At 38.5% G+C, this 23,645-nt stretch overlaps 2 protein-coding genes across 9 annotated transcripts in view; one reads left to right on the top strand and one right to left on the bottom strand.

The window, feature by feature from the left end:
* The window catches only part of nrxn2a (neurexin 2a), a 207,942-nt gene extending 187,284 nt beyond the window's left edge, over positions 1-20,658 (bottom strand). For 7 of the 8 annotated variants that reach the window (XM_014003140.1, XM_014003145.1, XM_014003142.1 and 4 more), the window contains exon 1: positions 20,575-20,658. The gene's annotated coding sequence lies outside the window, so the exon portion shown is untranslated. Of the gene's footprint in view, positions 1-361; positions 790-20,574 lie in introns of those variants that run through there. The other variant, XM_014003141.1, reaches the window with a different exon arrangement.
* LOC106514055 (glycogen phosphorylase, muscle form) lies at positions 12,933-23,117 on the top strand (the record flags this gene model as incomplete). Its single annotated transcript, XM_014003150.1, is given in 11 exon segments — positions 12,933-13,246; positions 16,855-16,956; positions 17,089-17,167; positions 17,240-17,343; positions 18,118-18,249; positions 18,338-18,449; positions 18,531-18,613; positions 20,591-20,734; positions 20,931-21,023; positions 21,211-21,357; positions 22,954-23,117. Coding segments are annotated over 11 exon segments (1,403 nt in total), but the record flags the coding sequence as incomplete, so codon positions are not given.
* Between the last annotated feature and the right edge of the window lie 528 nt (positions 23,118-23,645).

The following is a 23,645-nucleotide window of genomic DNA, read 5'->3' as shown; positions in this document are numbered from 1 at the left end:
GCGCGCGTGCGTGTGTGCGTGTGTGTGTGTGTGTGTGTGTGTGTGGATGTGGTGCATGTTGCCCAACCACTGGGCAGGTCTTCAGACGACCTCATCCTGGATTGTGAGGACCACCTAAACAGAGCCTCCTTTAGTTGAAATTTGCTGAAAACCTCAGGAGGAGCCTCTGTAATTGGGCAGCACCCCCTGCCCCCACCCCACACCACCACCTCCCCTTTAGATTAAGACACAAACATTTGAAGACAGAAAAAAAAACCCCACTGTGGCTCATTTCCCCGCAGCACTCCCTCTTTATCTCATCTATGTAATTAAAATAAATAATAATGTGTAGGGTGGTCTGTGTGTAGGAGGTGTTCTTTACCTGAGCATCATCCAGCGATCCGACACATGGATGCAGGCAGGGGTGGGGGGTGGAGGGGAGGAGAGGAGGTGGTCGGGAATATTCCAGCCAGCACAATAYAAAAGTCCGAAATTAGGCAGAGATGAATGCGTCAGATGAGCGCGCGACCTCTGTCTGTCTCCAGTGGAAGGAAGGAGGAGGAGGAGGTGTCGGAGGAAGAGGACTGTGTTCTTATCAGGCTGCTGTCGACGGGAGCAGGCAGGGAAGCCCGGAGCTCCTCTCTCTGTGTGCAGACAAAGATGCTCTCTCTCCTCCGCCGCACTGAGGGCAGCAGCAGCAGCAGCAAAGCCGTCATCCCCCCCTCCTCCTCCTCTTCCTCAGTCCTCCTCCTCCTCCCGACACTTGATGGTAATAGTTTAGTAGGTAGCTTATATGGGGGTTGAGGGTGCGGTCAGCTGCTGTTGACCAATCCTGCTCCCCCCCATCAAACCTGTATCAGAGCTGACACGGAGAGGATTAAACTGTGCTTGAACCACAGCAGGTGTGTTTTAATGCGCCAGCCTTAGGTGTGACAAGACAAGGTGTGTGTGTGTGTGTGTGTGGGGTGGGTAGTTCAGTCCTTCTTCAACCTCTCATGCTGCTCAAGTGTCCTTCAGCAAGTCAGACTGTTACACTTTTCATGATGCCGAGTTGAAAATCCCACAGAAAACACTGTTAATTAGTTTTTTTTCTTCCTCAAACTGGATATGCCAATAAATGCTAAAAGTAAATTGGCTCACAGTTAAAGGAACAGTTGGGTCATTTTTTGAGGGGATGTTCTCATACAAGTTGAAGACTGTCCATAAATTACATGGATTTTCCACCATTTTGCAAAAAAAGTTGTCTTAGGTAGATTATTACTTTTTAGTAAGATCTTATAGTGTTGGAAAGATCATTTTACTTTCAAACAGTGCCACATTTGTAAGAAACAAGTGGGATGAGTAGTAGAGCTGAGTATGGGGGTTGCACACATGAAGTTATCCAAATCGTCTCTGCCAGACAATTTACTTTGCTGTTGACACTTGTTTTGAGCTACTGGTACKCCTGGTAAYCCCGAACCAATCCCATGGCCACCACTAAAATGTTGACCATCCAGCAGTACAATGCTGAAYATGAGAGGTAAAATGACAGAGGACATTAAACTAATGGTAGCAGTGAACCAATCAATGGGTAAAAGTAGTCAAATCGAGTCCAACAGCGTGAGTCAGCTAGAACACAGGTCTCTGAGTTTCAAGAATCAGGCTGGTATACTATAATAATACAGTGCAGGAAATTAGAATTTACAAATAAAGAAGTCTAAACATACATTCTTGGAGGGTAGGTTCTGATCATTTTAAGAATTAATGACAAAAATGTGCTTTTTGGCTGAGCTTATTTCTTCAGCTGTTTATGGTGGGAGTAACTAAAAACATCACACTTGATGTAGCACCTACCAAGATGGCCYCCTTTTTAAACTTCTGCCTCTCCATTTTAATTACATTTTGATGAAGCCTTAGAAGCCACTTATTTAAAGCTCTAATGTATTTATTCTTTACAAAATAACCTTCATTCTACATTACTTTTACTCTAAACTTACATTTGAAATAGTTTCTCTTCTACGTGTTTATCATGGAACACCACACACTCCAGCCTCATTCAGCTTGTCTAATTAGGAATTCCACTGGAAAACCCATGACTCCTGGGGAATGCATGGGTGGGAAGTGTGTGTGTGTGTGTGTGTATGTGTGTGTGTGTGTGTGTGTGTGTCACATTTAAAGCATTTGAGGGCGTGCAGTGGGTGAGTTGGTCTTGTAGACCAATTTTTTAAGATTCCCACAAAGGCAGCTAAAACGTGTCAGCTTCTCTTAGGTCGACCCCACTGGGAGTTCAAGCAAAGTAGCATTTAAAGCATGAATCTGCTTCTGGTTGTGCATTAAAAGGATATGAAACAGAGTCATTTGGAAAWATAAAATTCAACAGTGTTGCCTTCCATATGTGCTGCAAGTAAATATTATTTATAGTAGCCTACATTTTATGCGRATAAGCACATTTAGCATTTGTGTAGGTGTGTCAATCTCAGAGCAAAACAAGAAATGAAGCACAAAATAAAAAAAGTATTTAAAAACAGAAAACACAAAACCTGATATAAGAAGATGCTGTGAAACATAAATGATATAAGATCAACAGCAGTGAAAATCTCACTCCCTGTGCATAGAATGAAATATCAACCCTGACCATCCTCTTCATCAGACTGTCATAGAAAGACAAAGTGTCTTCAGTCGGAGGCTTCTTCAACTTCACTGTAATACAGACCGCTACAGAAGACCTTTRCTGCCCACAGCCATCAGCATCTACAATACGTTTTTAGTTAAATGAGTTACAGCAACACCTAATTTCCCTCTGGGATCAATAAAGTATTTTTGAATTGAATTGAATTGAATACTGTATGTTTTGTTTTGTTTTTTCTTTTTTGCATGTTGGAGTAAATGTAGCAGGTAGAGGTAAATCTGCAATGCACCACTGAACAAGTTCTGTCAGCACTGAAATAACTCTAGAATATATCAACATACAGGAGACTAATCCTGGAAAGAAGATTTTATGTTGAGTTTTTGCTAAAAGCAATAGAATGCCATTGATCTTAGACTCACCTAAACTTTTGTATAAACAAAATTTGGAAAGACAAAATTAGCTGACTTCACCTTTTTGAAGTGAAGGTAAAAACACATGTGCAATAAACATATTGAAATTAAACTTTTTGCATGCCAACCATTTTAAGAAAAGTGTTGAGTAATCTGCAGGCACAACGCTCAGCTACAACCTCACCAAGTTTTAGCTCAATATCTTTCAAAAGGGCTGAGTTAATGCCTTTTTTTAGATTTGTTGAAGTCTATTAGTGGTGGCAGCCATTTTGAATCATTTCCATCCAATGGTTCAAGACATATTTTGCTAACAGACAAATTAACYCARATGCTCACAATTATATGATTGCCCGACTGTCATGGCATCGAGCAACTAATATTCAACTTATCAGTGACTCATCCAAACAAACTTCTTAAAAATCCATCCATCGTTGTTTGCTTGTTCAGGAGTCAGATCTTAGGGARAAACTGGATCAGGAAGGTCCAGATCTCTCTCTCGCCACATTTTTCAGCACTTCTTGGATGATTCCAAAGAGTTCCCAGTTCKGACGGGAGAGTTCCTCCTTTGTGTCCTGGGTCTTCTAGTTGGACATGCCTGCAGCACCTCCCTAGTGAGGCATCCAGGAGGCATTCTTACCAGATGCCTGATTCACCTCCACTGGCTCCTCTCGATGTGGTGGAGCAGCTCRACTCTGAGTCTTTCCAAGATAACTGAACTTCTCACCCCGTCTCTGAGGAAGAGTCCAGCTACCCTGCAGAGAAAACTTGTTTTGACCGCCTGTATCCATGATCTCACTCTTTCCTTCTTTGAAAATAAATAAATAAAAGACTCTGAAAGTTCAAATGTTTCTCCTGCCTTTAAAGAAATTAAATCTGAATAAGTAAATGTCACTGAATGATTTCAAAGCTCATCATGATAAAAAGCCAACACAGATTTTTARAGTTTAATGCAGAAGCTTTAATGGAAACGACTGATGTGATTTTATTTCTACATGATTGGAAAGAGAAGTTGGACCTTACAGTTACACACTTTAGAAATACTGAATCTTTTTTGTTACATGTTTTAGAATCACAGAAACTGTTTAAAAATCTGATGTGAATGTATTACATTATGAAATAAATCCCTTTTTTAGCTTTTCTATACTGTGGAACATAATTAGAAATCATAAATGTCAGGAAACTAAGCCAGTTAAAATACAAACTGAAGTCCAAATAGAGTCTCGAAACAAAGTGCACCATTTGTTGTAGATGGTCMGTAGGTCAYGGYGCTCTGTGTGACGTGTTCTGCTSATCACAACACCCTCTGGAGGGCCCACCTGTCCTGCATGGTGCTGTTCCCAAACCAGTTTAGGATATTCCAGGTGATGGTGCTATCGATGATGCGGGTGGTAGTGTTTCTCATGCCTTTTGTCCARAAGTCCACAATCAGCTCCTTTGTTTGGTTCATGTAAATGATGGGATTGGTCAACTGGCTTGGCAAAGGGTATTTGGATTTAGAATTTCCTCAAGATAGGCCTGCTCATTCTTGTTGGCAATTAGGTCCATCACTTTGGTGMCATCTGCATAGTTGACGATGGTGGTAGAGCTGGTGCTGGCAATGCAGTTGTGTGTGCACAGAGAGAACAGGAGAGGACCATGTACACATCCTTGGGGAGCTCCAGTGCTGATGGTCAGGGACTGCGAGCTATGCTTTGAGGTCTGTATGAAATTAGGGACACCATTTTATACYAGGATCAGATTTATTTAGTTTTTTTAAGCAAAAAATGGGGATCAAAGTAAGTCCACATAAATATGGTAATTAAAATGTGTCTGGTTTACTTTGGGCTTGGGTCTCTAATCAGAGTTAATTAATTGGGTTGAAACGGGGTCAGGTCTGATTTTTTAGAGCCTCTGTTTAAATTTGTCTGATAAGGTCTCTACCATAAATGCTACCTGGGAACAACTTGAGAAACAAAATAAAGATGTAGTTACTGAACTTCCCAGATCCTGATTGTCTCTTTGTTGCTCTTAAACCCACCTGGGTCCACTACACCTGGAAAGTGTTTACAGATGTGGCAGTGAACTCTTATAAATGTGTTCTTAATCAAAACTGTTGAATTTGTCTTGTTTTTCTTTAATCATCCCATTGTTTTTCTCCTTTCTAGCTGTATTTTTGAGACCATTACAATCTTATTGAACAWCTGTGTTATTTCCACCACAAACAGTTGTGTTTGGGTTTCAGTGACCTGTCTGGGGCAATTATTGATTTCTGTTCCGGTGTAAGTCAGAGTGAAGCTCTGTGGCCTCGACATGGAAACAGGGGTGCTTATCTGCCGTGCCGAGACTTACTGCTGCAATAAAATATTGAAAGACTTATATTYTGAGAAAGCCCTCAGGACTTAAGTAAAGCTTGCATGTTATTGAGCGTCCTGTTCTGGGATTCAATTGAAGTACAAGCAGAAGGAGCACTTGGCTCACAACTTTTCTGTGGCTTGTGTGGTCAGCGGTGAGCAGTCAACAGGTAACCTGGGCGGAGTGAGATGAGAGGAACGACGGTCTCAAAACAACCTAAATCATTGTCCGTCATTACATGTGGTATACGTGATGARGTCACWCGTTCAAAWTCAAATGWAATCTATGAAAAAAAAWSMSRRKWRRMGYTCCCTCAAAGAGCCATTCATCACATCTCTACTTTGAACTTGCCATCTCAAGTCATTGAAGGAGACCGCATGTAATGTTAATTTCAAGCTTTTATAAAAGTGGTTACAATTCCAACCATCCATCCATCCTTTTCCACTTGGTCTAGGAGAAGCAGCTTGAGCATGGAGGACTAGACATCCCTTTCCACAGCCACCTCTTSCAGTTCWTCTGGGAGAATTCTAATTTTGAYTGTTTTGGGTTTTRCTCAAGGTCTCTGCCCAATTGGACATGRACAAAAMAATRTSAAGGGCAGGTGTCCWGAGAGCGTCRTTACCAAATGCCTGAACCACCTAAACTCTRTCCTCTCATTGTGGAAAAGCATTGGCTTTACCCAAAGTCTAACTGGTCTTCTCACTTTATAAAGAGTCCAGCTATCCTGCKGAGAAAATTTGCTTTGAATGCCTGRATTTGCAATTTTGTTCTTTTGGTCARTACCCAGAGTTCAGGACCATAGARGAGGGTCAAAACCTYGACCYACCAGTCTACYACAACTCCATTTCTCCAAAAGAGATAAACTAAATCTAAATGTTTGCCACCTAAGGTGGCAGACAATATGCATTCCTTCAAATCAAGAGAGRCAAACTAATTTTCATCACAGGCCACATGAGCATTATGGTCATAATTAACTATCATYTTTTGTGTTTAACTTWGACTAAAAACACAGAACGTCATGTTCCTCATCTAATTGTTAAGGCTGAGCACCACTAAAACAATAACTAAGTTCTACATTGTATTTCATGCATAGAACAGTGTTTAACATATCTTATAAAAACTGAAAAGTACTATATGTACATAAATGTGAAATAAATAAAACATAAATACTATTAAAAGTAAGACTTTTACTCTATGTTAAGTTGTGGTGAATGMAGATTTTACACAACAAATTTAGCAAATTTTGAACCCTGTGCYGCTCCACCTAGTGGTGGGATGGCATTGTTTCATGGGTAAAAAAAATCAACAATTAAAAACAAGTCAGTAACAAACTAAGGACTTTGTTTTCACAGAAGATAAAACATTGCTCACCTGTAAGGACAGGCTTCCAATTGTTCAAACCAGTTTGTACCACTTCACTCTTCAAAACACCATCTCTTCATGTGTTTTTTTTATCCTTATCCAATAACATGAGAGATTTGCTCATATTGCACTGTGAGAAGAGAGCGATGAAGGCAGAAGCTAAATAAATCACCCAGAGGTACAAAGATCTGTTAAAAAACTAAATGAAGGGCTCCCAGAACCCTCTTATTTGTCCATTAATACCAGAGTAATCTCTGTGCGGTGTTCATGTGTGAAAGGTGAAAAATCAAAGCTTAACAAGCTTCAGTCTGAACACACACGTGTGCGCACACACACACCTGGTATAAGTTGTGATATTTTTTTCTCTTAAAACAAAATTCTTTATTCCTTACTCACACTGGGCAATTTCTGTATTTTGCAAAATGTGTGTTTGATTATTAAATTTACCAGAAATGAACAAACTAAGATACACATGATCTGAGTGAACGCATCTTCTGATGTTGATTAATAGATATAATTATTTATAATTTTGACCTGTATGAGCTGCAGCTGTTTGGCCATCACTGACATATATAATATATAATCAACCACCAGGTGACAGTATTCCTTCTGCTCTTTGTTGACTCACAGAGACCAAATAAAACATTTCAGCTGAGGAAAAATATGCTGCAGTCTAACAAGATCCTGATCRGATCTCCAGTGGCTCACTCTGAGCAAAACAATACACTACAACACAAATAACAGAAGTTTATCTTGATCAAACAGTGAAAGCAACAGCAGAGCCTTTGTAATAAATCAGAGCTGAGGTGGCACCACACACACACACACACACACACACACACACACACACACACACACACACACACAAAGTTCAGCAGTAATTATTTGTTGCCACCTTATGTACAGAAGACACTTTGAGCCAGCAGGTAGGCGTTAAAACCTCGGGTCTGTAAGTTTTGGTGAGATGTAAACAAAGATGCTCCTTTCCTCAAGGCAAAGAGGAAACAGACTTCCCACCACCTGGCTGTGTGGAACAATGATGTTAGTTTACAGGCTTTTCAGATCAGATTATTTGGCTTCTGTGAAAGAAATTTGGTAAGCAGCCTGTTGCCGAGTGTACAAAACTATTATTAGAAAACAACAACCAAAAAAGGGGGTTTCTTGTTTTTTTATCTGCTAATGTTTTCTCTCTCAGACACAAATATGAAAATAACAGAAATTATCTTTCTTTTATTTGGAAAAAAGAACTTATGAAGCAAATATTTGGACAAGAAGAACTGCTGACTTTGATGCACATGAAAGGTTAACATGAAGTTTAGAAACGTGGAAGTGTGAGAAAAAAATATTGCACCTGCAGATGTGGTGTATTATGCGTGTTGGCTTCCCCGCTTGTTTACACGGCAAAGCGATTAATGGTTTTGTTCTAGCATCAGCTTCATCTTTCAAAAAGGAAAAATCTGCCTTGTGGTTCTGAAATCTGAAAACTGGAAAAACAAAAYCAACTTGCTCCATAGTAAATATTGTGAGAAAAACTTTATTTCAGGTGTATTATTAAAAACTACCAACACAGTTGGTGATGTTACTAATATTCAGTGGTGGGCATGGTTCCCCCAGTCAGTTAATAGTGGAACTAATTTTTCGTTTAGCAGATCAGGTTTTTAGATAACTTTATAAACCATTAGTGAACCAATTATGTCAGCCTTTTTCTTTAATAAAACCTTCAACTTTGATTCCTCGTGAGTCTGCATTTGGGTCCGATCTTGCCACACATTGCGTCATAGGCAAGCTAAATTTTTACATGTTTAGTTGCTTATGAGTTAGCAAGGTTAACTTTTTGGTGTTTGTTTTGGTGAACACACAGATTGCACACATATAGGACAAGAATAAGAATTTCTGAAGCCCATCAAATGTGGCAACTTTGGTTCCGTAAAAAAATTGTATCAACTTTTCTTATTTTGGTATTTTAAGATTTTTTAAATCTTGAACAAATGTAACCCTAATTTATTTTTTAAAAATAGTATAATTTGAAAGTGTTTATTAATAAGTTCATTGGCGATTAGTGAGTCCAACCAATCACTAAAATGCATTAAAGATACAGAAAAAAAATAATTTCTTGGTTTACTAATAASGAGCAGTAGGCTCAGCTAACTAAAAAGTTAGCTTTGCCAACCCTTAACCGCTATGCTTGAAAAAAAATGTGGAAGCCATCACTAGCAGCTAACCACTAAGATGACTGTCAGCCTGTCACGTTGTCTCCTTCCAGCTGAAGACTGGTGGGACAGACACAAACCTGTTGATTTTAGCTTGTTAGTTAGCTGTTAGCGACCTTAAAGTTGTCAAAACCTAATTTAGGTTTTGCTAAATTAGGTTTTGCCAACTTTAAGTCCACCACTGCGGATAAATATAAATTTGGAGTTAGTTGGTGCTTTTCTGATTTAAAAAACTGATTAACTTTTTTTTAATTCAACTTGACAATTGGTAAATAGTGAACTAACAGCTGTAGTAAAGTTAGCCAATGAGAACCTTCATGAAAAACGTAATTGACTTCATATTTTGATTAAAAGTAGATTCTATTTCATGAATAAAAATAAAACTCATTCCTGTTTATTGGATAAAGACTCATTATTAGGGGTGTAAGAAAATATCGATACACTGAAATATCGTGATATTTCATTTTCCGATACTGTATCGATATTCTAAAGCCCTGTATTGATTTTTTATTAAGGTTTAAAATGTCAACTTTCCTGCCAGCCGTTCATTTTTATGTTGTAGTTCAGCCTCTGACCACTAGTTGGCAGCAGTGAGCCAGCCATTTGGCTCCTCTGCCTGTTGAGGTAGAAGCTATTGTTAAGTGTTGGGTGACCATACTGTAAATTAATATTAAAAATTAAAAGCTGCAAAAATATATTTTCAAACTATTTGTCAAATTTAGTCTAATAATTGAAAACATGGATGAAATAAGAAATATGAAAAAAAAAATACATACAAAGCAGAACACAGCTAAATGTATCAAAAGDATGTCTKTGTAATKTTAGAATTTTCTGTGACAATGAATTTTGGTTTTTCATTTTTTCCCTGTAAGAGGTTTTTATTTAATAGAATTTTTGGACAAAAAAATCACAATATATTGCCTTGCTTATAGCATCACAGTATATCGGGATATATCGTATCGTGACCCCTCTGTCATGATATGTATCGTATCGCCAAATTCTTGCCAATACACAGCCCTACTCATTATTGATGAGTTCCAGTTTTGTTTCTTTTCCCAGCTTAAAGCAAGAAATTTAATTTGAAGTGAGATTAGTTAAAAATGGCTATGGACAATCAATATCTTCCCTGCTGCAGATATCTCTGCTGAGAAGCAGAGTTTAATTCTGTCTAAATTGCTCMAACAAGCTGCAAATAATGAATGAATGAAATTAATTAAATATATGTATTAATTTTAAATATATATTTGACCCCATTTCTCTAAATCGACACCTGAGATCCAGCTAAAAAAACTAATCTTAAGCTACTGTGCAACTCATAAATACATCTATCCAAATGATTATTTATTATATTAAAGCTACATGAGTGCARAGAAATAAATAGTCAAACTGCGTTAACATTAAAATGGGGTTAATTCTAAAGATGTTAAAAGCATCTCTTCACATCACATAATTAACTTCAGTGTTTTTTCCACCGGGCGGTGCACTCATTCAGTTTGGTGGGGAAATTCTCGATGTGCCTTTTGACAGAACACCCAGTAGACATGTAAGAARATAATTTGTTCATCATACTGGACAAATCAGGGGCACGCCAGCTTCAATCTCTTTCACTTGCTGTGRGCCTGTCCCTCTGTCCTGCGGGTCATTTGGCATCCAGAAACACTGGAAGCACCATCGCAGCAAACAGAGCAGGCAGCGTTTATATTCTGTGCAGGTTCTTAAAGGAGAAAAAAAACATTAAGATTAAGAAGACAGGGCAAGAAAGCTCTGCCAGACATGTCAACCACCTGCAAGTTGATTTCTATTTACTTGCCGTCTCACTGCTTTAGCAATCGACAGCCATGTTGGCTTTTCTTTTCTTTCTTTCTTTTTTTGTGTGTTTTAGCGACAGAGAGAAATTGTTAGATGGACAAGGTAATTTTATTCTCAATACTTTCCCTGTCAGCATTTATTCAACACTCCGTGCAATCCAAGCACATTCCGGGTGCCGAAATAAGATTCTCTCTTCCCTACCAGCTTTTAAACAATTTCCCACTGAAAGTAGAAACCCGTCTTTTAGTGAGAAAACTATAATAGTGCAGCGCTGCATCTCACTGAGAGCAGCTCAGAGACAAACCCTCCTCCTGCCCTTATACGCTGTGGTCCAGCTGATAGTAACGTACTTGTGTTTTCTGCCGGCTCTTGCTGACATTAACAAGATATGCCTTTCAAATATCATGGCCTTTGGGACTGGGTCAGAGGAACTATTTATAGAAGGTCAGGACTTCATGATAGTGTGGCTCGCCAGGGTGATAACTGAGAGTAGAGCAGGGGTCTTAGTCGCTGCAGCTAATTCTGCGGCTGTCATTGCTGCAGGCTCCTGAACAGATGTGATCTACAAACACACACCYGATTACAGATTTATAACTACTTCCAGTGGGTTGTGTTGTGACACACATGCAGTACTGCTCAGTGAAACGACACTCTGCAGTGTTGCATTCTCTTCTAAAAAAATTAATAAAATGTTGTGCTTGACTTTTTAGAAGAAGCAAAATCAATGTTGGAAAATGTTACATTTTTAATGACGATACTGGATTTCCCCTGAATCTCTTCGAGGTAAAACTCATCTTATAAAGTGGGGGTTTGTTGAAATCTTGTCAACACATTTATGTAAACACCACTCTATAAATATTTACTCTGCTGTCAGTTTGATTATGGCAGAGCCATCTTGCCTCAGAATGCACCAGAAGTGCTACAGCTAGCTGCTATTATTGGTGCATTCAATTAACTGTCGAAGTTTATGCTTTTAGGAAAACTAAAGTTTGGATTTTCAGCAGATGTCACAATCCTTTCCAGCCCGGWGTGGCTACAGATGCCACATCAAGACACTGCAGAGATTTTAATAAAAGTGGTTTGAAAAAGATTTTCATCATGGGAAGACCACCATACCTAAACATGTCTCGTAAAAAAAAAAAAAAAAAAATGCAAGAACATTGCTTGCACACACCAAGATCCACCTTCAGTGGTGTCCTGCCTAAATTTATTCACCTCTTAGATACGATCGTTATGACACCGTGGCTACAAATACCATCAATAATACACAGGAATGCAGAATAAAATGCTGGTGCACCACAGACAGGTGTCTTATAAAATATAAACTACTTGAAGATGTGCAAGCGAGAAAAAAATCCATAAAACAAAGAYAACAGATTTTTCAAAATAAAGTAATAATAGAAAAAATACACTGAAATGTAAGCTAGTGATTCAGACTGTTTAGGTCAACAATATGATTTGTTCTGAATGTTTTGAGACTYAGTTTTAAAATGCCAGAAATCCACTTTAGCTTTGACCTCACTGGGACTAGCCATGAGCTTGTCATTTCTTGCTCTCTCAGATCCTCTAGTTCCCTAAATCTCCATGGACRCTCTGCCCGCCTCTCCACCCTGGGGAGCAGGGTCTTCATCTGCTCTGGAACTCTCTACCATCAGACCTCAGAAACACCACCTCTGTTTCTCTATTCAAGACTGATCTGAAAACATCTTTAGATTAGCATTTCCGTCTTAACTCTTGTTTTAAATACCTTCCTCTGTAACTAACGCACTGTATTTGTTTTCACACAATCTTCTATAAAGGGTTTCTTGCTGTAGTGCCCTTGGGTGTTTTTAAATAAAGTTATTATTATTATATTATTATTCTGATCAGACAGGTAATCTGTGTTAATGGTTTATTACCGTTCCACAGAAACCCACTTCAGATCTGTAAAAAGACCTGACGTTTGCCCGTTTCTCGCAATATTTAAACCTTTATAAACTAAGTAAATTCAAATGTTCTCTTTGTTTACAGTAAATGATCCCTTCATGTTATAAAATGTACCGTCTGTCTTCCAGAGAAACATGAAACAGCACCCCAACACACCCCTCATTTATTCATGAGACTGAAAAGTGGCATCCTCCCCCTCCACTCACTCTCCACCCCTCKCCTAAAACATCCACCTCGCTCCACCTTTTGCTTAATATTCATTGTTGGGTCTTTAAAACAGCTGAGGTGGAAGCTGCAGGCTGGGTTCCTCTCCTGCTGTTTACACTCTCCCTGCAGACCCAGACCTGACCTGAGCTGCCCGTGCCACCATGTCCAAGCCTCTGTCCGACCACGACAGGAGGAAACAGATCTCGGTGCGAGGCCTCGCCGGTGTGGAAAACGTGACAGAGCTGAAGCAGAACTTCAACCGGCACCTCCACTTCACGCTGGTCAAGGACAGGAATGTGGCGACTAAAAGGGACTACTACTTCGCTCTGGCCCACACGGTCCGCGACCACTTGATCGGCAGGTGGATCAGAACCCAGCAGCACTACTATGAGACAGATCCCAAAGTAAGTTCTGGTTGTTGAAGCATGAAGAACGATGGAAAATAAGCAGATGCTCACCAGGGGCACCAGTGAGGGGGGATCTGGGGGGAGCAATGTTCCCCTACAAATTGTCCCCCCTTAGCCAAACTGTTGGGACAAGAAACCCAATTTCTTGAGATACCTCTGCCAAATTAAACTAAATCACCGAATAATATCTTTTGATTATGAAAAAAGGTTTATGTCTTTATTTCCTTTTTGATTTTATATGAAATTGCATTATTGAAAACTACAATTTTACTAAAGCGTAAACAGTCAACAGGAAGATGCAGAGCATTATTTACAACATAATCAGACAAGTTAATGKTCCAAAAGTAAAATCCTGGCAGTACCAAAGATACGCAAATAAGGTCAAATTCAGTCAGGCTGTGGATAAGTTTAGGACTTTTCATTGTTCGATGATAAATCTGCGTTTAATTAAAATGTATTTTAATTAACATTTGTGTTCATTTTTTGCGCCCATCCTCATGAGAGCAGAAACAAAACAATCAGCTTTAAGGCTTGATGATCAAATGTCTGGATCTGGATCAGCTTTCAGGAAGAAACAGTTGGAAATTATTGCACAGGAATAATATGTAATGTTATTTCCAACATTTCAATAAATAATAAAACGTAAAATATTTCCTGGATCACATTCATCCCCTCTGTGAGGAGCTTTTTCCTGAAACCTTTTTTTATTGAACCACAATCTGCTGCACTTGGCTGCCTATTAGACTAAATGCATTAATGTGAACACTAACATAACAAAATACCTGCACCACAAGCATTTTTATGCTTTCCAACTATTATATAAGGCTTTGACTTTGCATTATAAWTAATTTACTGTCTCCAGAGCTTGTGCTAATTTTACTTCATGATGTGCAAGCCTAAAAACAAACAAACCCAGAACTATTGCAATAAAACAAATTAAATTCTCTCTGACAGAGACAGTTACAGTCAAGCATACTTCTAACCAAGTCATGACATTTAAACTTCTTCGCACCCTCCTGGTATGCTGCCTAACCTATAGTTTGTTGAAACATTAAACCTCCACATGCCCTTCTGTTCCTGTCCTGTCTGAGCACACAGCACGTAGTCCGCACTACTGGGTCACGTGAGCACACGGCTCCAAGGACGTCCGAGCTCATTTAAAAGCAGCTCCGTTAAACTGTGTCATCATCCACCAACAGCTACACCTCAGAGGAACAATAAGCGCARGTTCACAAAAATAAAACAAAGAAGCTGCAAAGAACTACGGCTCAAAAATGTCACGCGGAATTGTGTGTAGTTACAGTCCAAGGCAAAAGTGGAATCTTTCTTCAGGATCATTAATACGCTGAACAAAGCCAAATTTAATATTTGTTTGTTTTTTTCCAAAAATTAAAAGCCTTCAGCTATTTTTGCATGAATACGAGTCAAATCTTTATTCTTACGAGGTTTACAACAAGATGATTTCATGAAACTGCTACAGGTACACAATCTGACACTTTGGACTCATGCTCTGATCTGAAAGATCAAAGGTCAACTGCAGACTGCTCTGACCAGGAGAAGGAAATAGAAGGCCACCCAGGCTAAAGACAAGGTTTTGTACAAAACATCATCTTACAAACCAGTCATTGCAACACTGATTGCTTACATTCTTGGGAAAAAGGCAGATACAATGAAATAGTTAAGATCTTTGGAAAGTGGGTTCTGTGAGAAGGCTATGAGCAATGAATATCCTACTTGTTGTAGATAGATTTTTGAAAAGCATTAATTAGGAGAAATAGCCTTCTATTCTGACCACATTGATAAGCTAACAGAGTCCAAAAGGGGCCAAGACTGAAATGCTATTTAAAAAAACTCCAGTACTGAAAAAAATTGTAACAATTTATGTGAATAGCATTTTAGAAAATTCCACAACTCTTTCATTTTTGTGTTTCTATTATTGATATTCCTGCTCGAAGTATTCCATGCTGCTCTGGCTAATAAATGTGCTCTTGCTTGAGTTTTTTTTATAAGCACCATAGTGTGTCACATTTTGTTGATATAATATGATGTTTTTTTTTTCTCATCTAACCTTCTGTTGTATTTAGTTTTTCTTTTTAAAAGGTAGAGCGACCCCGCTGGTTGCCACATGACCTGATCACCTGTTCCCTCATGTTTTTGTCATGTGTGTCTTCTTGAATTGATGTTCTTAAATGTAATTTCATTGTGCTCCAAACAATGACAATAAAGGCATCATCAATCAATCAATGCTGTACTGAAAGGGCTACAGCTAGCTGTTTATTGCTTTTACAACCTGCATGCAACATGCAAATAACCATGCAATGCAAAATTTACCATAACAGTAAAGATTTGTAAAATAGTTATTTAAAAAGAACTTCAAACAAACTTAGTTTGGAGAAAGAGAGAGCAGATTGACAATGTAAAAGCTCCATAAGCTAACAGCTAGCCTTAGCGATGTCAGCACCAAAGAGACTGCTGTAGTCTTAAAATAGCTCATCTCAAAAAATTCACAAATTAATGTGAATGCTGTGTTACAAACATRTATATCATTGTCAGTTTCACATGATTATACTGGCAGAAATGTTATGATATTCTTGCTGGAGGACCTTCAGGCTAAATGGCTACAACTAACCTCAGTTGAGTTTGCAAAGAACCACATATATTTTTTTTGTAAATGGCCAAATAATGCAAAGAGATACTGATGAGAAGGTTTATATGTAAAAATTTATATGAATCTCTGAGAAATTATTGAGATGAAAGTTGTCTTATCAATAATTCAGTTRGGTCTTGGTTCTGCTTGGACCATCAGTTGGACTTAAACTCTCCTGTTTTTCTCCAAACTGAGCTCATTTAAAGACATTAAAAAAGGATAATTGTTCYTAACCTTTCCACATAACCACACCAAACTTTCTGAGAAGTAGCTTTAAGTTAAAGTTTAATGTAGTTTGGAYAATAAAGTTTACCAGCAAGTACTGGAGAATAAAGCTCTGTCAGATGTACTCATAATTATTTTACACATCTATCAGAACCGTCTGTGTCTCCACACTTGGACTTCACAATTAAAGGTTATCAGGTTCTGCCTGACCTTTACAACGACCTCTGCTGGAGCTATTTTTTGCTCGGCCCAAAATGTTAGTGTTATGTAATACCCAAAGCAATCTGCTCGCCCCCTCCATCCCCACCCCTCTCATCTTCCTTCCTTGCTCTGCTTGTGTCTGCTCTTCCATGTTAAGAGCAAAAAATTAAATAATAAATAATAATCATTTAAAAAAATCAACTATGTCTAAATGGCAAAGGCTAAACACAGGCTCAGGTGGCACATTTATGTGTGCTCCCGAGCATGAAACTAAATCACGACACCTGATGATTTCTCTGACAGTCTGCTGTGGGTGTTATTGTGACATTTGGCATACGATTTCACAGGTTTATAGTTTCAATGTCAAATATGTAGCGATTTCAGCAGCTGTGAAGACCTTCCTGAAGTGACAATACACTGGCACTAAAAGACACCCACACCACTCTTCACACCTTCACCAGTTTTAGATCGTTGTATTCCTATAAAATGACAAATCATGTCATTTTCTTTCCTTCRCCCCCTCAAACTGTAGCGCGTGTACTACATCTCCCTCGAGTTCTACATGGGCCGTACGCTCCAAAACACCATGGTGAACCTCGCACTGGAGAACGCCTGTGATGAGGCCATGTACCAGGTGAGACAAAGAAGCTTATTTTAATCCTCTTACAACTGTGAAGTTCTCTTCTTCTGTCTCAAAATAAATAAATAAGAAACGGATCAGCCTCACATAAAAACCTCTGGCTGATCAGTCGTTTGCCGTCCACAGCTGGGTCTAGACATGGAGGAGTTGGAGGACATGGAGGAAGATGCTGGTTTGGGTAATGGCGGCCTAGGTCGCCTTGCTGGTGAGCAAATAATTGTTTTGCTAGAATAAAAAAAATTAAAGAAGCTCAATATTTCTTTTTTCTGTGTTTTAGCCTGTTTCCTGGACTCCATGGCTTCARTGGGCTTAGCTGCTTATGGTTATGGAATTCGCTATGAATTTGGTATCTTCAACCAAAAAATCGTCAGTGGTTGGCAGGTACCGACTGTTTTTTTTCTTATTTTCTGATAGCGCAGGGTTGTCAAACCCAGTTTTAAAAAAGGGCCACATAAGCATTATGGTGGCTCTCAAAGAGCCAGTTGTAATTTTAATGTTTTGTGTTTAACTTTGACTTAACATTTRGACGTCACATTCCTCGTCTTGTTGCTGTGGTTGAGCATCGCTAAAAAACAGCTAAGCTCCACGTGATATTTCTTACATATAAGCAGCATTTTAACAAGTCCTCTTATAAACACTGAAAAATACAATGTGTACGACATACTAAATGTGAAATAAATATTACAGAAATACTATTAAAAMTAAAAGTAAGAGAGTTTCTCTGATTGTTGAGTTGTGGTGAGTAGCTTGCATCCTGAATTCTAAACTCTCCTAGATTCTGAATGAAAATTCCCACTAGAGGGGCATTCCAGTTTAAATTCACAAATAGTAAGTGGGAAATTCGTACTTCCCAGTACAACTGACCTGCAGCAAAAGTAGCCGTAGAATATGCTGTGAAATGGAGATTTTTACACGGCCAATTTTGCCATGCTGCTTTTGAACCCTTTGCATCTTCACCTAAGTGATGCGATGCTGTCATTTCCTGGGGAAATAATCAACCTGCATAGATGTAGTTTATGGTCAATGCTGGCTTTAAAGCAGCATATTATATCTTTGAAGCTCTCACAGGCCCACTAAATGAGGAAACAGCATTTTATTTTATTTCATAATGAGTGATATTAGAACCCACTGGRCTAACGACCATTTCTCATCCAGGTTGAGGAAGCTGATGATTGGCTGCGCTACGGTAACCCCTGGGAGAAGGCTCGCCCCGAGTACATGCGTCCCGTCCACTTTTACGGCAGGACCGAGCATCAACCTGATGGTGTCAAATGGGTGGACACTCAGGTGAAAAAAGGGAGCTTTAACAAACYATAATTAATGAGGTTATAAAGCTGGTTTAAGTTAGCGTCTCTCTGTTCGTTCGTGTTGGCAGGTAGTTTTGGCCCTGCCGTACGACACCCCCATCCCAGGCTACAGGAACAACGTAGTGAACACTATGAGACTGTGGTCTGCAAAGGCACCCTGCGAGTTCAACCTTAAAGACTGTATGTGTCTGGCTTTTATTTGAATCTGGCAGGTTAATGAAAACTGGCTTGAGCTAATTGTGTTTTCTTCTTTCTTTACAGTCAACATCGGCGGCTACATTCAGGCTGTTTTGGACAGAAACTTGGCAGAGAACATCTCCCGTGTGCTCTACCCCAACGATAATGTAAGAAAAAGATGACTATTACCATCTAATTTACCAGAGCTACACTCCCTCACTGACAAGAGACACGTTGAGRTAGAAAATAGGAAGCATATAGATGTCAGTGTCAAAAGGAAGAGGATCTGTGTGGCTCCTGTATGAGTGMATGAGGCTTATCAGCTGAGAGATGGACTCCTGTAATACAGACAAATGTCTTTTGTGTTCAGGTAAAGCCACTTTGAGCTTGTAACGATTTCTCCTTTCTGCAGCTGTCTTTAAAAATCTGTCTTAAGACCTGACCACAGCGTTCTGAACACTGAGGGAGGAGGATTTACAGCCATTTACTGAGCTATAACTCATTGTAGGTTTTGTGATTTATGTCCACGACAGAGAGCAGAAAGTCTAATGGAGCTGGTGTTTTAGACCGTGCAGCTGAGCAGAACTGTTTATTTCTGTCAGCTGTAAAGAGTTCAGAAGAGGAATCTCTTTTGCATCATAAATATYTGATTAAATGGTGTCTGTTTTCTCTCATTTCCTTGTTTTCTGAAATGAAAACATAATGCTGATTCATAAATTTATACAATGTGTAGTTAATGATTACAAAATAAGTTTTTTTTACTACACAAGTAAAGTTTTGCCATTTCTTTGGAATCTATCTGGATAAATGGAGATAAAATAACAAATTTTATGATTTATACTAGAATAAGAACTCTAACATACAAACCCTTTTTATGACTTCAGAAAATAAAATTAAACTTAGTTGAGATTGAGTTGTTAAAACTAAAAGAAGCAGAGCACTTGCTAAAAGTTAGAAGAAGCAAAATGCTAGCTAATGAGATAAGGCTAAAAATTAAAAGCAGCAGAAGTGTAGCTACAGGCTAAAAAGTAGTAAAGCGCTAGCTGAGAGGTATAAGAAACAAAACAATAGCTTATAGTAGCAAAATGTTAGCTCGAGGTAATAAAAAGTTATAAGTATCAAAACAATAGCTAAAATTAACAAAAGGTTAGCTAGAAGTTAAAAGTAGGAAAAAATAGAAAATTATCATTTGCAAAACAATAACTAAAAGCAGCAAAATCTTAGCTAAATGTTAAAACTTGTGAAAATCTACAGGGGTTAGACAATGAAACTGAAACACATCAATTTATTGTGGGAGGTTTCATGGCTAAACTGGACCAGCCCAGTGGCCAGTCTTCATTGCACATTGCACCGATAAGAGCAGAGAGTGAAGTTTTAGTTAGCAGGGTAAGAGCACAGTTTTGCTCAAAATATAGCAATGTAATCAACATTATGGGTGATATYCCAGAGTTTAAAAGAGGACAAATTGTTGGTGCATGTCTTGCTGGTGCATCTGTGACCAAGACAGCAAGTCTTTGTGATGTATCAAGAGCCACAGTATCCAGAGTAATGTCAGCATACCACCAAGAAGGACCAACCACATCCAACAGGATTAACTGGACGCAAGAGGAAGCTGTCTGAAAGGGATGTTATGGTCTAAAACCAGGTGTTTCACTTTCATTGTCTAACTCCTGTAGCTAAAAGTAGACTGAGACTGGTAGTTAAAAGCTAATAGTATCAAAGATAATTACAGCAAATGAGCTGAAGCAGACGTTAAATAGAACTTTTAATATAAGTTTTTAAACAACTTGAACAGATCTTAGTGTATTTCTTTTGGGAAATATTTTATATATAAAAAATAATAGAAACTTCCAAAATCCCAAAGTCACATCTCCTAAATGAGAACATCCTGAAATACTAAAATWGCACAAAMTATGCAGAATGTGTTTGATTGCAAAAAAAACCTTTAGAAAAATAGTAAAACAGTGTGAATCACAAGACGTACATCTCCTGAATAGTACTACATTTACAGATACTGTAAAGCTACTGACGCTCAGCTAAATCACTGTTGGTGCACAGCTTTGGTTAATTTTCCCTTGAATTAAAAACCTTTAATATTGTAAATGCTCCTGTTAGAACAAACATGTACCTCTGTGCTCCTGCAGTTCTTTGAAGGGAAGGAGCTCCGTCTGAAGCAGGAGTACTTCGTGGTTTCTGCCACCCTGCAAGACATCGTTCGCCGTTTCAAGGTGTCCAAGTTTGGCTCCCGGGAGGTTGCTCGCACAGACTTCAGCAAAATGCCTGACAAGGTGAAGCCAGAAACTCTGCTTCTGTCAGAAGAAAATAAATTAAATCAAAGAATAAGTCCCATTTTTAAGTTTTCGTCAAACCGCTTGTTGTCAGTGTGCTGAACAGGTTGTAGGTGTTAGTCGCAGCTTTAAAGAATAGTTTAAATGAATATTAAGGGGATATTTCTGTCACTACTTTTGTTTTTTGCACATTCAGGTTGCCATCCAGCTGAACGATACTCATCCTGCTATGGCTATTCCTGAGCTGATGAGGGTTCTGGTTGATGAAGAGAAGCTCACATGGGAAAATGTAAGGACTTTATTTCATTTAGAGCTTTTTTTGGGTATATACAGTGTGTGTGTGTGTGTGTGTGTGTGATATACTGTACACTCTTGATACTGTTCAGATGGAGTGAGTTGAGGAAAGACAAACAGTAAATAATGAGGAGATAAATATGTCATGTTATCCAATTGGTTTCCCTCGTGGTAATGCTCAGGCCTGGGACATCTGTGTGCGTACCTGTGCCTACACCAACCACACAGTCCTCCCTGAAGCTCTGGAGCGCTGGCCAGTGGAGCTGTTTGCTCATCTGCTGCCTCGCCATCTGGAGATCGTCTACGAGATCAACCGCCGCCACCTGGAGGTTGGTGCTGCACACTGCAARGAGTTCCAAAACCCTGTCATGAGTCACACACCATGGCTTTTACCCAACACACACACTCATCATTGTACTCTAAACTGAGGACTTTGTATTGACTTCCATTRATTTTTGTAACTGCATTTATGCCTAACCCAGACATTTTACCTAAACCTAACCAAAACATAATTCACACCATGCCTCGAGTGCAAAAAAAGGGGGAGCAGGAAAATATCTTCACTTTGTTGGTTAAAAACAATTGTCGGTCCTCACTCTGTAGCACAAACAAGCACACAAACACACTGCCAATTTCTGTGAGTAAATATTAAGGAAAGTCTCCAATCTTAACATAAAAAAACTTTCTGTGTTCATGAGCTACAAGCAGAGGAACCTAAAACACGAAGGAAACTAACAGTCCTGAAGGAATGTTTATTGTCTGCTGCCTTGCAGGGCTAAGTTTTAAAACAAGATCTTGTGTAGCCTGTTAGAGCTCCATGAGTTGATCTGACATGATTCTCAACTACTAACTCACCAAATTCTAGCTCAATTAATTAAAATTGACTGATTTATAACTAATTTAATTTGCTAGGTTTGATTACATTGCAAAAAATGTCCATCTAGCCAAGTCTTACAATCTTGAATCCAGCAGCTAAAAATTATTTTTTGATATTCTTTTGAGGCTAATATACTGAGCAAGAGCAGAATGTGTTGGATTATTAATCTTGTTAATCTGGGAAATTTTCCTTATTTCAAATTTTACCAAGTGCACTGTCTTATTGCACTGGCAGATTTTTGAAAAGACTATAAACAGATTATAATCTAGCGTTATTTTTTTTTTTGCTTATTTTTAGATGTCTAATTTTTGACGTGTAGCTGTATCGGCCATCTTGATTTTGTTCGAGTGTTAAACATATAACACAATCAGTTGTAGATGCAGCCAGTGGTTACTTTCCGAGTGTTCCATTAAAATTCATCCACTAATTCATGAGATGCTTTGATAGATGTGGTTTGCCTCCAGTGGTTTCACAGTTAACTCCAAAAAGGTAGTCAGCTTCTGAGGATTAATTTTGATGGTTTCATTATTTTGCTAACAGACAAACARACGGGACATTATGATTATCCACATTTTGTGGTGGCAAGTGACAATAAAAAAGCTACAAATCTATAATAGAAACAAAACTAGAAGAACATGTACCTTAATATTTGATGTCTGAACTATATTTTTTCTAAATTACACGAGTCGTGACAACTGTTGAAATTCAGAGAGCCACTTTAAAGATGTGTGCTGTTTTATTAAAGTCAAAGAAAATGGATTTTATTTTGAACATCTGTCAGAAGTGAACTCRCACGTTCACATTGAAAGAAGAGAGAAACATTTCTGACGTTGAGCGGTGGGCAGATTTGCACAATAAACACACTTTCATCTCCTCACGTGTGTTTATACGGTTGTGCTGCTGGCAGCTCCACCGCATTTTAAATAATGGCGCCTTGACCTTCTGTGAGTGCACAGAGGTTGACTTTGATATTATCAGGGGGAGATGACAGGCTATGACACAGAATTTTTTTATATTTTTTAATATTGAGCTCCTTGTAATTTTTCAGAGAGTTGCTGCCAAATATCCAGGAGACATGGATCGCCTTCGTCGAATGTCCCTGATCGAGGAGGGCGGGCAGAAGAGGATCAACATGGCACATTTGTGCATCGTGGGTTCTCATGCTGTCAACGGTGTGGCCCAGATACACTCTGACATCCTTAAAGCAACAGTGTAAGCCCCGAGAAAAGTGTCACAACTGACCCACGGTGTGGAAAATACGGAAGAGGATAAGGGTCACAGCAAAAACAATGTTTCAGGAGTTCTGAATTCTGACAGAAAAAATGTCTGAACTCAGGAAAAAACTCAGATTTTTTTTACATTTTTTCCAATTCCGAGTTCAAAAAAAGTCTGAATTCTTAGGAAAAATAAAAAAGTCTGAATATAGTCATAATTCTGAGATTTTTTTTAAACATTTTTCCAATTGTGAAAAAAGTCTGAATTCTTAGGAAAAATAAAAAAGTCTGAATATAGTCATAATTCTGAGATTTTTTTTAAACATTTTTCCAATTGTGAAAAAAGTCTGAATTCTTAGGAAAAATAAAAAAGTCTGAATATAGTCATAATTCTGAGATTTTTTTTAAACATTTTTCCAATTGTGAAAAAAGTCTGAATTCTTAGGAAAAATAAAAAAGTCTGAATATAGTCATAATTCTGAGATTTTTTTTAAACATTTTTCCAATTGTGAAAAAAGTCTGAATT

The sequence above is a fragment of the Austrofundulus limnaeus genome, unplaced genomic scaffold (assembly GCF_001266775.1).
Source record: "Austrofundulus limnaeus strain Quisiro unplaced genomic scaffold, Austrofundulus_limnaeus-1.0 Scaffold17, whole genome shotgun sequence".
In the NCBI taxonomy this organism is placed as follows: domain Eukaryota; kingdom Metazoa; phylum Chordata; class Actinopteri; order Cyprinodontiformes; family Rivulidae; genus Austrofundulus; species Austrofundulus limnaeus.
This window is presented reverse-complemented; position numbering and strand designations above follow the sequence as displayed.